The sequence below is a fragment of the Bubalus kerabau genome, chromosome 1 (assembly GCF_029407905.1).
Source record: "Bubalus kerabau isolate K-KA32 ecotype Philippines breed swamp buffalo chromosome 1, PCC_UOA_SB_1v2, whole genome shotgun sequence".
NCBI classification, from domain to species: Eukaryota; Metazoa; Chordata; class Mammalia; order Artiodactyla; family Bovidae; genus Bubalus; species Bubalus kerabau.
Window position 1 is genome coordinate 28,256,717 of NC_073624.1, and position 13,461 is coordinate 28,270,177.

Below are 13,461 nucleotides of genomic sequence, written 5' to 3' on the forward strand. Positions count from 1 at the left end.
AGTTGTTCTTGCCTGGAGAATCCCAGGGACGGGGGAGCCTGGTGGGCTGCCGTCTATGGGGTCGCACAGAGTCAGACACTACTGAAGCGACTTAGCAGCAGCAGCAGCCATATTCTGTCTTTTGTTTCTCTTTAGACCACTGGGAACTCATTTCAGGAGGTTCAGCTTCAGTTTGTGTTTTAACTTCTGAATCTGAAACAGGTCATTCATTTGCATGGAGATCAGTTACACAAACATATCTGTAAGGCATAAAATATTGCTTCAGTTCACTTACTAGATGGTCTAATTTAGGGGTCCCCAACCTCCGAGATCCAATGTCTGATGATCTGAGATGGAATTGATACAACAATAATAGAAATAAAGTGCACAATAAATGCAACACTCTTGAATCATTCAGAAACCATTCCCCCCTGCAACCCATGGAAAAATTATTTTCCCTGAAAAAAATCTATTTTCCTTCTGGTCTACTTTACCTCAAATTTAATTCCAGTGTTGATGTCAACTTTAAAAGTAAGAACCTAAGAACATCGATGTGCTTTTCTTAAACAAATGAATAACTGAATGAATGAGTTATTCAGGCTAGATATTTGCATGTTACTTTTTTTAGTGTTTACAAAACTTCCTGCCAGGTATTTTGCAGAAGGTATACACCATGATGTTTCTTGGTGTCACAGTTCTGAAAACTATACTAGAGAAAAAGTAGTTTTGATGAAATACTCCTACTTTCAGTGAATTTAACTGGATCCCTGGCTTGGTTTTTAATTTATCAAGCACTTTGATTCCAACCAAAAAGAAACTCTGTCAATTATTAGAACTAGTAGAAGGTACTCAGAGAAGGCAATGGCACCCCACTCCAGTACTCTTGCCTGGAAAATCCCATGGACGGAGGAGCCTGGTAGGCTGCAGTCCATGGGGTCGTTCAGAGTTGGACAGGACTGAGCGACTTCACTTTCACATTTCACCTTCATGCATTGGAGAAGGAAATGGCAACCCACTCCAGTGTTCTTGCCTGGAGAATCCCAGGGACAGGGGAGCCTGGTGGGCTGCTGTCTATGGGGTTGCACAGAGTCGGACACGACTGAAGTGACTTAGCAGCAGCAGCAGCAGCAGTAGAAGGTACTATATATAAACCAGTAGAAGGTATATATATATAAAGGGACCAGCACCTTGGTTGTACCTGAATCATAAAGAACTTTGAATTAGGATTTGAATTTTCAAGTTTTATTTTAAAGAGGAAGGCCTGGAAGATATTTGGATATACTTCATCTGCATTTCAATATCAATGTTACTTAAAAGCCAAGATAACAGCTACCTACTGCTTTGTGCACTTCTGCTTTGTATAAGGCTTAATAACAATCTTAATTAAGCTAATTTTAGTCAGATTAATACTGGTGTGTGTCAGCACTAGCTACTAAATGTCACATACTGGATCTTAACTAATGGTAGGAAAGGAAATACTCATGGTGTAAACAGTTTTGAACCAAAAAAAGCTAAAACAAAGTATATCCAACTATGACAGAGGATACATCATAATATCATTGATTCTAGATTCTTGGTGTATTAAGGCTGACTTAAATAGATAAATACATAGATACATCTGTCTCATGTAATGTTAGGAAAATACAGTCTTGATGAAACACTCTGTGTGTATCAAACCTTTGTCATCCAAGTTCTAAAAGATTCGGAGATTTTTTTTTATCATTGGTACGGTTATATACTTGTTAATTTCTTTAGCTGATAAACTCAAGAATGTCCTATCTTCAATCAGAAACCCCTCTTTCCTTGCATTGTTATGAGCTAGATAAAGAAAAGCAAGCTCATTTTTTTTTCCTGTGTTAAATTTCTACTTTGACCAACCAAATGAGATTTCTCTACCCCTCACTCTTCGCCTGGGCTGTCATTATCCTTGTCAAACCCTAGGCATCTCAGCGTTGGCACCATCTGCCTCCTTAAACATGACAGCCCTTGGACAGGGAGTGACTGACTGTGAAAGGGAGTGCTGCTGCTAAGCTGCTGCTAAGTCACTTCAGTCGTGTCTGACTCTGTGCGACCCCATAGATGGCAGTCCACCAGGCTCCCCCGTCCCTGGGATTCTCCAGGCAAGAACACTGGAGGGGGTTGCCATTTCCTTCTCCAATGCATGAAAGTGAAGAGTGAAAATGAGGTTGCTCAGTCGTGTCCGACCCTCAGCGACCCCATGGACTGCAGCCTTCCAGGGTCCTCCATCCATGGGATTTTCCAGGCAAGAGTACTGGAGTGGGGTGCCATTGCCTTCTCCGGAAGGGAGTGGGGGAACCTTAAAGACCAACTCATTGTGATGGCAGAAGGATTTTTCATTTACTTCATAGCCTTGATTAGAAATAGCAGTAAGGATTCCAAATTAACACTGATAATGTCTATAATTTAAATGTTCAAAACAGCACTATTTACAATAGCCAGGACATGGAAGCAACCTAGATGACCATTGACAGATGAATGGATAAAGAACATATGGTACGTATATACAATGGAATACTGCTGCTGCTGCTGCCACTGCTAAGTCGCTTCAGTCGTGTCCGACTCTGTGCGACCCAATAGACAGCAGCCCACCAGGCTCCCCCGTCCCTGGGATTCTCCAGGCAAGAACACTGGAGTGGGCTGCCATTTCCTTCTCCAATGCATGAAAGTGAAAAGTGAAAGTGAAGTCTCTCAGTCGTGTCCGACTCTTAGCGATCCCATGGACTGCAGCCCACCAGGCCCCTCCGTCCATGGGATTTTCCAGGCAAGAGTACTGGAGTGGGGTGCCATTGCCTTCTCCAACAATGGAATACTACTCAACCATAAAAACGAACGAAATTGAATCAGTTGTGGTGATGTGAATGAACCTAGAGCCTGTCATACACAGTAAAGTAAGTGCGAAAGAGAAAAACCAATATTGTGTATTAATGTATATATATATAGAATCTAGAAAAATGGTTCTGATTAATCGATTTACAGGGAAGGAATAGAGGTACAAAAGTAGAAGACAGACTTGTGGACACAGTGGGGGAAGGAATGGGGGTGATGAATTGAGAGAGTGGCATCGACATATATACACTCCTGCTGCTGCTGCTAAGTCACTTCAGTCATGTCCGACTCTGTGCGACCCCAGAGACGGCAGCCCACCAGGCTCCCTCATCCCTGGGATTCTCCAGGGAAGAACACTGGAGTGGGTTGCCATTTTCTTCTCCCATATATACACTACCATGTGTGAAACAGATAACTAGTAGGAAGCTGCTGTATAGCACAGGGAGCTCAGCTTGGTGCTCTGTGATGACCTAGAGGGGTGGAATCAGGGTAGGAATTGGGGTATGGGAGGGAGACTCGAGAGAGAGTATATATGTATACATATGACTGATTCACGTTATTGTACAGCTGAAACTAACACAACGTTGTAAAACAATTATACTCCAGTAAAAAGGAACTATAGATAGCTAGTAAGTGGAATAATAATAACAAATAATGAAACAATGGCCTTACAATTAGAAGGTCTGAATTCAAATAAGACATTATCTTTGAGATCCTTGACCTAGTAAATGATGATTTATCATGAGATTAAGTGGAATATGCATAGGAAGGTGCCTAGGTTCAAATGAGGAATTCATAAATATTTGTTTGTTCATAATTTATATACTTACATACTTCACTCACATTTTCAAGGCACTTAGGTTCAAAGCAAAAGTGAATTTTAATGTTAGATTAATTCAGTTATGTAAATCACTATCAAAAAGTACCCTAGGTTTATGCTTCTATGTCCTGATAAAACTTATTAATCTTCCATAATCACAAGCAGGATATGGAAAACTTAAGCAAACATCTAGTTAAAAAGATACATATCATCACACCTCTTTATTTCCCCAGAGCAAAATATTATGCAAATGAGTGAGCAAGTATGTAAATGAACAAATGAATGGAGTCTGGCTTAGAAACAATTGAATTCAGTAATTTGTACTCAGAAGGATATAGCTCAGATTTTTTAGATGAATCTGGTTTTTTTCCTTTTCTTCCTGCCCACTAAGTCTGTTACCAACCTTCACAGGGAATATTTAGTTCATTAACATCAAATAATATATCAGATAATTCTAGCTAACTTTCCTCCCTCCAGAAAAACACATACACTTCTTTAAGAATAGACATGCTTTCAAATAGGTGAGACTGGAGAACTGTCCAAGAGAAAGTGCTCATATTTCAAGTGAATTTAAGATTTCTTACACTCAAGAAGGATTTTATTTTATTTTTTTGGCCACGCCATGTGGCCTGCAAGATCTTAGTACCCCAACCAGAGAATGTACCTGAGTCCTCACCCGGGCCCTCATTAGTGAAAGCTAACCATTGGACTGCCAGGGAATTCACAGAAAGGATTTTAAAAAGTAGTTCTTTCATCCATATTGTATATCATATTTCTCTAAAGTAACCCAATTTAAAAAATTTTTTAGTAATAAAGCATAATTCAGAAGCTTAGAATGAATTTTCATGATTTTGTACAGGACTGCCAAGAGTTCTGGCATTTTGCCATATAAATTTACCCCCACGTTGTTCTGCATTCATTATATTTTAATAGTACACTTACTGAGGGTATGTACAAAGTCTTACTTTTCTTTTGTATCCTCAAATAGTGCTGGACATTCACTAAATACTGGGTTGGATTTCTATACTAGCAGACAAAAAAAAAAAGCAGTTTGTAAGATTTAAGGATTGTTAAAACCTATTAAGTTTTATAGTTTGTCTAAACCTATAACAATAAATAATGTCAGGGTTACTGGCTTACAGAATAAATCAAAAAATATTTTGTGCTGAAGACCTCTACAATTGAAGATAAAATAAACTGAGTTTAGTCACTTTGAGTTCTTTCTAAAAACAAATCTACTCTGTGATGTGGTCTAGAGTGATCTTGTTGATGGCTCTGGTAAATAACAGGAGGCACATATGCTAAAATGTAACTTCTATAAAAAGAGAAACAGCAAAATATATATATATATATATATATATATATATATATATAATAATGGGTTGCCAGAAGACTGCGTTGTCTTTACAGATTTATACAAAGGAGGTTTTAAGAATAACAACAGGAGCACCAAAGAATTGATGCTTTTGAACTGTGGTGTTGAAGAAGACTCTTGAGAGGCCCTTGAACTGCAAGGAGATCCAACCAGTCCATCCTAAAGGAGATCAGTCCTGGGTGTTCATTGGAAGGACTAATGTTGAAGCTGAAACTCCAATACTCTGGCCACCTGATGCGAAGAGATGACTCATTTGAAAAGACCCTGATGCTGGGAAAGATTGAGGGCAGGAGGAGAAGGGAACAACAGAGGATGAGATGGTTGGATGGCATCACCGACTCAATGGACATGGGTTTGGGTGAACTCTAGGAGCTGGTGATGGACAGGGAGGCCTGGCGTGCTGCAGTTCATGGGGTCGCAAAGAGTTGGACACGACTGAGTGACTGAACTGAACTGAACTGAACCAAGAGAAAAGAAACTTCCAGATGCCTGGCCTTGACTCTCAATGAAATTATTTCTCAAGTAGATGATAAGACATAATGTTGCCATTGCATGCTATTCTTAAGAGTTTCAAACTTCCTCTGCTTTCTGTTTATCCTCACCAAACAATTAGACCTGCCCCTGCAAATGATGACTTAGTATTAGCTAATATTTGTAGAGCTTCCACACTGTGCCCCAACTGTGCTCTAGGCGCTATTATCACCTTGAATGATTTCAAACGTTTTACAGAACAAAGGGTTCCAACATTTATCTCGGGTATGGCCCTCAATTAAAAAAGTGAACTAGAAGACAAAATTAAGTGGCTTTCCCAAGTCACCCAGGAACAGCTCAGCAGCAGAGCAGGGGCTGAGACCCCAGTCTCTGGTCATCAGATGAGCTTGGTTTTCCTGTTTCTTATCTTCCTGTTCCATGGCAGTGCTTGGGGGACCACAGCGAGGCAGAGGAGAATGTCACCAGAATGCTCCTCCTCTCCCATTTCATTGGCAGAAATTTTGCTTTACCGTCTATAGATTGTGTTCTGAGTAAGAAGTCCTACATTTTTTTCACTTTAAAAAATCGAGAGTAGACCATATCAACAACAACATGGTAATAATATGAGGTCAGTGTTCAGTCGTGTCCAACTCTTTGACGCCCTATGAACTGCAGCCCACCAGGCTTCTTTGTCCATGGAATTTTCCAGGCAAGAATGCTGGAGTGGGTTGCCATTTCCTTCTCCAGGGGATCTGCCTGATCCAGGGATAGAATCTGTGTAAGATGTCCTACATTTTTTTCACTTTAAAAATTAAGAAGGGACCATAACAACAACAAAGTAGCAATTATATGAGGTCAAGGATGTGTTAACTAACCTTATTGTCATAAATATTTTGCAATATAGAATGGTATCAATTTATAACATTGTGTACCTTAAACTCACACATTTGATGCTTTTGAATTATGGTGCTGGAGAAGACTCTTGAGAGTCCCTTGCACAGCAAGGAGATCAAACCAGTCAATCCTAAAGGAAATCAACCCTCAATATTCACTGGAAAGACTGATGCTGAAGCCGAAGCTCAATACTTTGGCCTCCCTATGCGAAGAGCCGACTGATTGGAAAAGGCCCTGATGCTGGGAGAGACTGAGAGCAGGAGGAGAAGGGATGACAGAAGATGAGATGGTTGGATCACATGGCCTATTCTACAGATATGAGTTTGAGCAAACTCTGGAATATAGTGAAGGACAGGGAAGCCTGGTGTGCTCCAGTCTATGGGCTTGCAAAGAGTTGGACACGACTGAGAGACTGAATCTTTATTTTAAAAACGGAAGGATAATTCTTTAAGAATATGTAAATAGACACCCAAAGGAATACAGAGAATATACAAATATACTGCTGCTGCTAAGTCACTTCAGTCATGTCCGACTCTGTGCGACCCCATAGACGGCAGCCCACCAGGCTCCCCCGTCCCTGGGATTCTCCAGGCAAGAACACTGGAGTGGGTTTCCATTTCCTTCTCCAGTGCATGAAAGTGAAAAGTGAAAGTGAAGTCTCTCAGTCATGTCCGACTCTTAGCGACCCCATGGACTGCAGCCTACCAAGCTCCTCCATCCATGGGATTTTCCAGGCAAGAGTACTGGAGTGGGGTGCCATTGCCTTCTCCGATACAAATATAAGTAGACCTTATTTGTACATGGGTTTCCTGGTAGCTCAGATGGTAAAGCGTCTGCCTACAATGCGGGAGACCCGGGTTTGATCCCTGGGTTGAAGATCCCCTGGAGAAGGAAATGGCAACCCACTCCAGTATTCTTGCCTGGAAAATCCCATGGACTGAGGACCCTGGTAGGCTACAGTGAATGGGGTCCCAAATAGTCGGACACGACTGAGCGACTTCACTTTTTTTCTTATTTGTACATGAAATTTTAGATCCATGAAACTATTTATGATTTTTTAAAAATTAAAATTTTAAATGAAGGACAGGGAAGCTTGGCGTGCTGCAGTCCATGAAATCCCAAAGAGTTGGACATGACTTAGCAACTGAACAACAATGTCAATTATATCTCAAGGTGGAAAAAGTGTTTGAAAATTATTGTTGCGCACCTTACTATTGGAAGAAATACTGTACTGAAACTGAATCACTGTAGTAACTTGTAATAATTTTTTTTCTGCTGGTTCAGAATTTAATTCCTCCCAAGTATTATGGCTTACCTGTGTTAATTTTTTAAAACATTCTCAGCGTCAACTTAGGAGTAGAGACTATTTTACATGAAGAAGGAGAGGCCATTTGGTGGCAATGAAAATTTCGCCACGTCTTTATATCAGGTGTGTCTTCTGAGAAGCATAAAAGGATAGGAAGAAAATGGAACACTGATGTCCATGTAGAGACTTGAGAAACTGGACATCGATACTCTTGAATGTACCTTCTTCCTAATTTGTCAAAATCAGACTCCACTCCAGAGCACATAGCTAACTTAGAGCCTTGTACAGTGTTTCTTATTTTAGTATGGGATGGAGAGGGTGGGATGAATTGAGAGAGTAGCATGGAAACATTCACTTTACCATATGTAAAACAGACAGCCAGTGGGAATTTGCTGTGTGACACAGGGAGTTCAACCCAGTGCTCTGTGACCACCTACAGTGGTGTGGAAGGTGGCATGGAGGATTAAGAGGGAGGGGACATATGTATGCCTGTAGCTGATTCATGATGATGTATGGCAGAAATCAGCACAATATCGTAAAGTAATTGCCCTCCAATTAAAAAAAAGTTACAAACCACTTACTAGAAATGGTAAGTTGTACTTACCAATGCATGCTGACAGAAAAGAGCCATCTCTCTTAGAGGGAAGCAGGCAGGTGCTGAAATATTCCATAAAAGGAGCCAGAATGAGTAGTGGTAGGATACTGATGACATTCATGACTGAAACTGGCAGAAGCGATCCACGCAGATTAAGACTGGAGTTCACGGTCTGCAGATAATATCCTGAAGGAATCTGCTTTTCGACAGGGAAAGAGCCATGCATTAAGACAGTGGTTTAAGACTTCCCTGGTGGTCCAGTGGTTAATACTCTGAGCTTCCAATGCAGGGGGTGTGTGCGGGCTTGGTCTCTGGTTGGGGAGCTAGGATCCCACGTGCCCCATGGTGAGGCCAAAATAAATAAAATGATTTCAAAAAAGAAAAAAAAGACGGTGGTTTAACTTTAGAGGAAGATTCCTGTGGCAGATGCCTTGTCCCTTGCCTGTACCTGTGACAGATAAGTTGGACATTCCCCATGTCTTTGAGGTCAGGATTATGAGCTGACAAAGGTCAGTAGGAGCTCTGTTTAGTCTGTTGACAATGCTACTGATTCTTTATGATGAATCTTTTGTCATCTAGTCTTTCTTCTTAGTTTTCCTTGGAAAAGTAACAAAGACCCTAATTTTGTGCTTCAGATGACACATAAGAAATCAGGTAACAAATATTGCACATCAGCAAGTAAAGTTTTTGTTTTTCCCAACAATAAAGCAAAAGCCAGCAGAAAGTATTAAGACTTTCTTTTCACTCATAAACAATGGATTGTGGCTAGTATATCCTTTAAATAGCATTGAGTTTGGTAGCAAAGTAAGTAAGAATGATTTTTCCCTAAGAAGAGGGGCCCAGTGTAGAAACCCATTACTTGATGTAGGCTATATTTATTAGGCTCCCTGGATTGGTCTCATTTTTAATATGTCAAGTAAAATGAGAAAAAAAAAGAGAGAAAACAGACTTGTGTCTATACTCTCCTTTTAAACTAATTGTGAAGCACTAGGGGACCAAAAAGGGAATTCCATGAAAAATGTTGCACAATAAAGTAGAAGAAATTAAAAACAAACATACAAAAAAACCTACAACAATTGACAATACCTCTGCTCTACTGCAAACCCTCAACATAGTGTAGGAATTTCATTTTTAAAATAAATCCTAATACTAACTAAAACTCTGACATTAACTTGGAGTCTCTTCATGTGCTCCAAACCTTTTGTTAGGTTATAACTGTTAGGTTAGAACTAAAGCTCAGTGTCACAGGAAAGGTGTATCTTCTCACTTTTACAGTTCATGAGCTTTGTTGCAATAATCACATCTTTGTCATTATCATTAGCAGCACAGAGTATTTCTTGAATTCTCAGTGGCACACAAAGCTATTAATTGGCTTGGTGAGAAAGTCAACCCAAGTTTTGTCCTTAAGGGATGGAGTCTCCATATATATATATATATTTTTTTTTTTTTTTTCCTTACAGTGTGTGAACTTCATTAGGATTCCTGCTTTACCCCCATCCTGGGAGAGCAACCTGGCTCAAACATCCAGATGATAACTTCTTGTTTTAAACCTTCACTATCTCCTTCTCTAATTATCAGGTGTGCAACTTGAGAAGCATAAGGAGAAGCAGAGTCATAAGTCAGTACAGTTGCTAACAAGTCCACCGATTATAAAATGAGCCTTTTGCTCTGTTAACTGCCTCCATCCAGGGATGGACTACATTTTCACTGAGTTTTTTTTTTTTTTTTTTTGATCTATATAAAATATGTCCTGGTGATAATTTATCTTCCAATCTTGAATTTGACCGTTGGGATAGTAAACAGGATTGTTATAGTTGGTTAAAGACAGCAAGAGAGAAGGGAACATTAGCTAGTTCTGCCCTAGTTCCATCAAAACATTAAGTTCCTTCCTTAATCAGAGGAAAATGAATGATTTTTTTAAGAAAAAGTGCTGGCAGCAGAGCTCCTCGAAGACTGAGAGGCTCACAGCACAACTTGGAAGTTTCTGTTACTGATTTCAAACGAGAATTATTGTTAATAGGAATAGAGTTATTATCAGCATGAATCACAGACACAGAAACCTGTTAACTTAATAATGTGGCAAATGTATGATTAATCTTTAGTGAAGCAATATTCATATATTGCCTAATCTAAGAAAAGGCTCCGATGTCTTGAAAGCTTGAAATCATTTCTGCTTCTGCCTCAAGTTCTGAAATCATCTCCTTTTAAAATTTTAAATACTCTTATTTCATACAAGCCTCTGAGTATTCAGGAATAATTGCTGTCAATAGAGATTCATTTTCACCTCTGAATGGCCGGTAATGTCAAATGGCAACATCATCGGCCTTAATATCAACATATTTTAAATGTATGTCTTGGAACTGAAGGTCAATAATTGCTACTAAATTTAAAATATGGCATGCTATGATGTTTTATTCTTGGTGCTTTGATCTCCTTTATGCTGGTGATTATTTCATCTGGAGGCAAAAATCTAACACCAGCCTATCCCAGCGGAAGTTTCATCTGCCTCCCTTGAGAAGTATATTCTAACCATTTTCTCTGGAGTTTCTGGTATAACATTACTGTACATGATTTTGGAACCTGTATAGTCTGTAAGAGGGTTTTTTTTTTTTTTTTTTTTAATAAATTTTTGGCTGCAACGCCTGGCATACAGAATCTTAGTTCCTTGACCAGGAATCAAACCCATGACTCCTGCAGTTGAAGCACAGAGTCTTAACCACTGGACTGCCCAGGGAGTTCATTGTACAGGGATTTTTAAAAATATAATTTTATCTATTTACTTACTATATTTTTGGCTGCTCTGGGTCTTCATTGCTTTGTTGCTTTTCTCTAGTTGCCACGAGCAGGGGCTACTCTCTAGTTGCGGTGCTCGGGCTTCTCGTTGCAGTGGCTTCTCTTGTTGTAGAGCATGGGCTCTAAGGCACCCAGGCTTCAGCAGTTGAGGCACGTGGGCTCAGTAGCTGCGGCTCCCGGGCTCTAGAGAACAGGCTCAATAGTTGTGGTGCATGGGCTTAGTTGCCCTGAGGCATGTGGGATCTTCCCTGATCAGAGGTTGAATCCATGTCTCCTGCATTGGCAGGCAGATTCTTCACTACTGAACCATCAGGGAAGCCCTGTATAAGGGTTTTTAACCCAGATACAAGAGAGGCATAGTTGGTAACAGCAAAGTGTGGGCACTGATACCCACCATGGGTTGGGACAGCCATGCTGCCATATTGCAAGTAGGGCAACCAAGAGCAAATAGCAAGTCACTTAATGTCTCTGAGACTCAGATTTAGGATAACTAAATCAGTCCTGAGGCACGCTGTGGGGGTTGATTTAAGACACTGTGAAGTCATCCTTTAGAGGCTATGCCACATATAGGTGATCAATGATATTAGTGTTTGTTCTTTGCAACAGAGTAGGCATCTAGATTTGGTGATATGCTTAAAAATTAGTTTATCAAAGTTTATTATAATTTATGTCAAATTTTAAAATATATGACAGTTTTCAGAGAAGGGCTGAATTTAGTCAAAAGAAACAGTAGGAGTCACTACATTATGAGGGTAAGAATCAAAAATTTGTGCTATTTGCACAGAAGGTTCAAGGCCACCCATGGGTCAGTTAGCGATTTTGTACTCATGATTAATTTCTTCATTCTAAGATTTTTTATAATATTAATGTTCATATATAGAGGTGGTATTTTTGTATTTTTGCACCATCTATTATTGTGGAGTCAAGAGAGAGGTTGAATCTACTAAATTAGCCTAGTTTTCATGCATTGTTTAGAACAAGGGTCAACAAGCTTTTCTGTAAAAGGCCAGATAGACAATATTTCCATGTGTGTATTCTGTTGCAACTACTCAACTCTGCTGTTTGCATGCATAAACAGACATACTATTACAAACAAACATAAGACTGTGTTCCAATAAAACTGTATTTATGAACGCTGAATTTTTTTTTCTTTTAAAAGAAGAGGCTTTTATTCTAGTTGCTGGCAGGATCCTTCTAAACAAGGAGAAATCCTATACTTATTCTTTTCTAACAATTGTACTTTATTTTTTTTTTAATCGAAGTAGAGTTGATTTATAGCATTGTGCTACTTTCAGGTATACAGCAAAGTGATTCAATATATATACACTCAATATATAGGGGCTCTCTGATAGCTCAGTTGGTAAAGAATCTGCCTGCAATGCAGGAGACCTCAGTTCGATTCCTGGGTCAGGAAGATTCGCTGGAGAAGGGACAGGCTACCCACTCCAGTATTCTTGGGCTTCTCTTGTGGCTCAGCAGGTAAAGAATCTGCCTGTAATACGGGGGATCTGGGTTCGATCCCTGGGTTGGGAAGATCCCGTGGAGAAGGGAAAGGCTACCCACTCCAGTATTCCAGCCTGGAGAATTCCATGGACTGTATAGTCCATGGGGTTGCAAAGAGTCAGACATGACTGAGCGACTTTCACTTCACTTCAAACTCTCTCTCTCTCTCTCTCTCTATATATATATATATATCATGGGGTTGCAAAGAGTCAGACATGACTGAGCAACTTTCACTTCACTTCAAACTCTCTCTCTCTCTCTCTCTCTCTCTCTCTCTCTCTCTATATATATATATATATATATATATATATATATCATGGGGTTGCAAAGAGTCAGACTTGACTGAGCAACTTTCACTTCACTTCATACTCAATATATATATATAGGATTAGCCAAAGTTCATTCAGGTTTTCCCATAAGATGTTATAAAAAACCCAAATGAACTTTTTGGCCAACCCAACACTCGTTCAGATTCTTTTCCCTTATAGGTTATTACAAAATACTGAATGTAGTTCCTTGTGTTAGATAAGGCCTTGTTGGTTATCTATAGTACTGCATGCATGCTAAGTCGCTTCAGCAGTGTCTGACTCTGTGTGACCCTATGGACTGTACCCTGCCTGGCTCCACTGTCCCTGGGATTTCCCAGGTAAGAATACTTGAGTGGGTTGCCATGCTCTCCTGTAGGGGATCTTCCTGGGCCAGGGATTGAACCTGTGTCTCTTACATCTCCTGCACTGGCAGGCAGGTTCTTTACCACTAGTGCCACCCAGTAAAGTGTATATGTTAATCCCAAGCTCCTAATTTATCCTTACTGCCCTTTCCCTTTGGTAATCATAAATTTGTTGTTTGTTTTCTATGGACACCTCATTTTAAATTTC

General features: G+C 39.9%; 1 protein-coding gene across 1 annotated transcript in view; it reads right to left on the reverse strand.

Annotated features, from left to right (window-relative positions):
* SLC15A5 (solute carrier family 15 member 5) overlaps positions 1-13,461 on the reverse strand; it is a 96,000-nt gene that overhangs the window by 55,974 nt on the left and 26,565 nt on the right. The window contains 1 exon segment of the mRNA XM_055566154.1: positions 8,297-8,483. Within this exon segment, the coding sequence (XP_055422129.1) occupies positions 8,297-8,483 (187 nt within the window).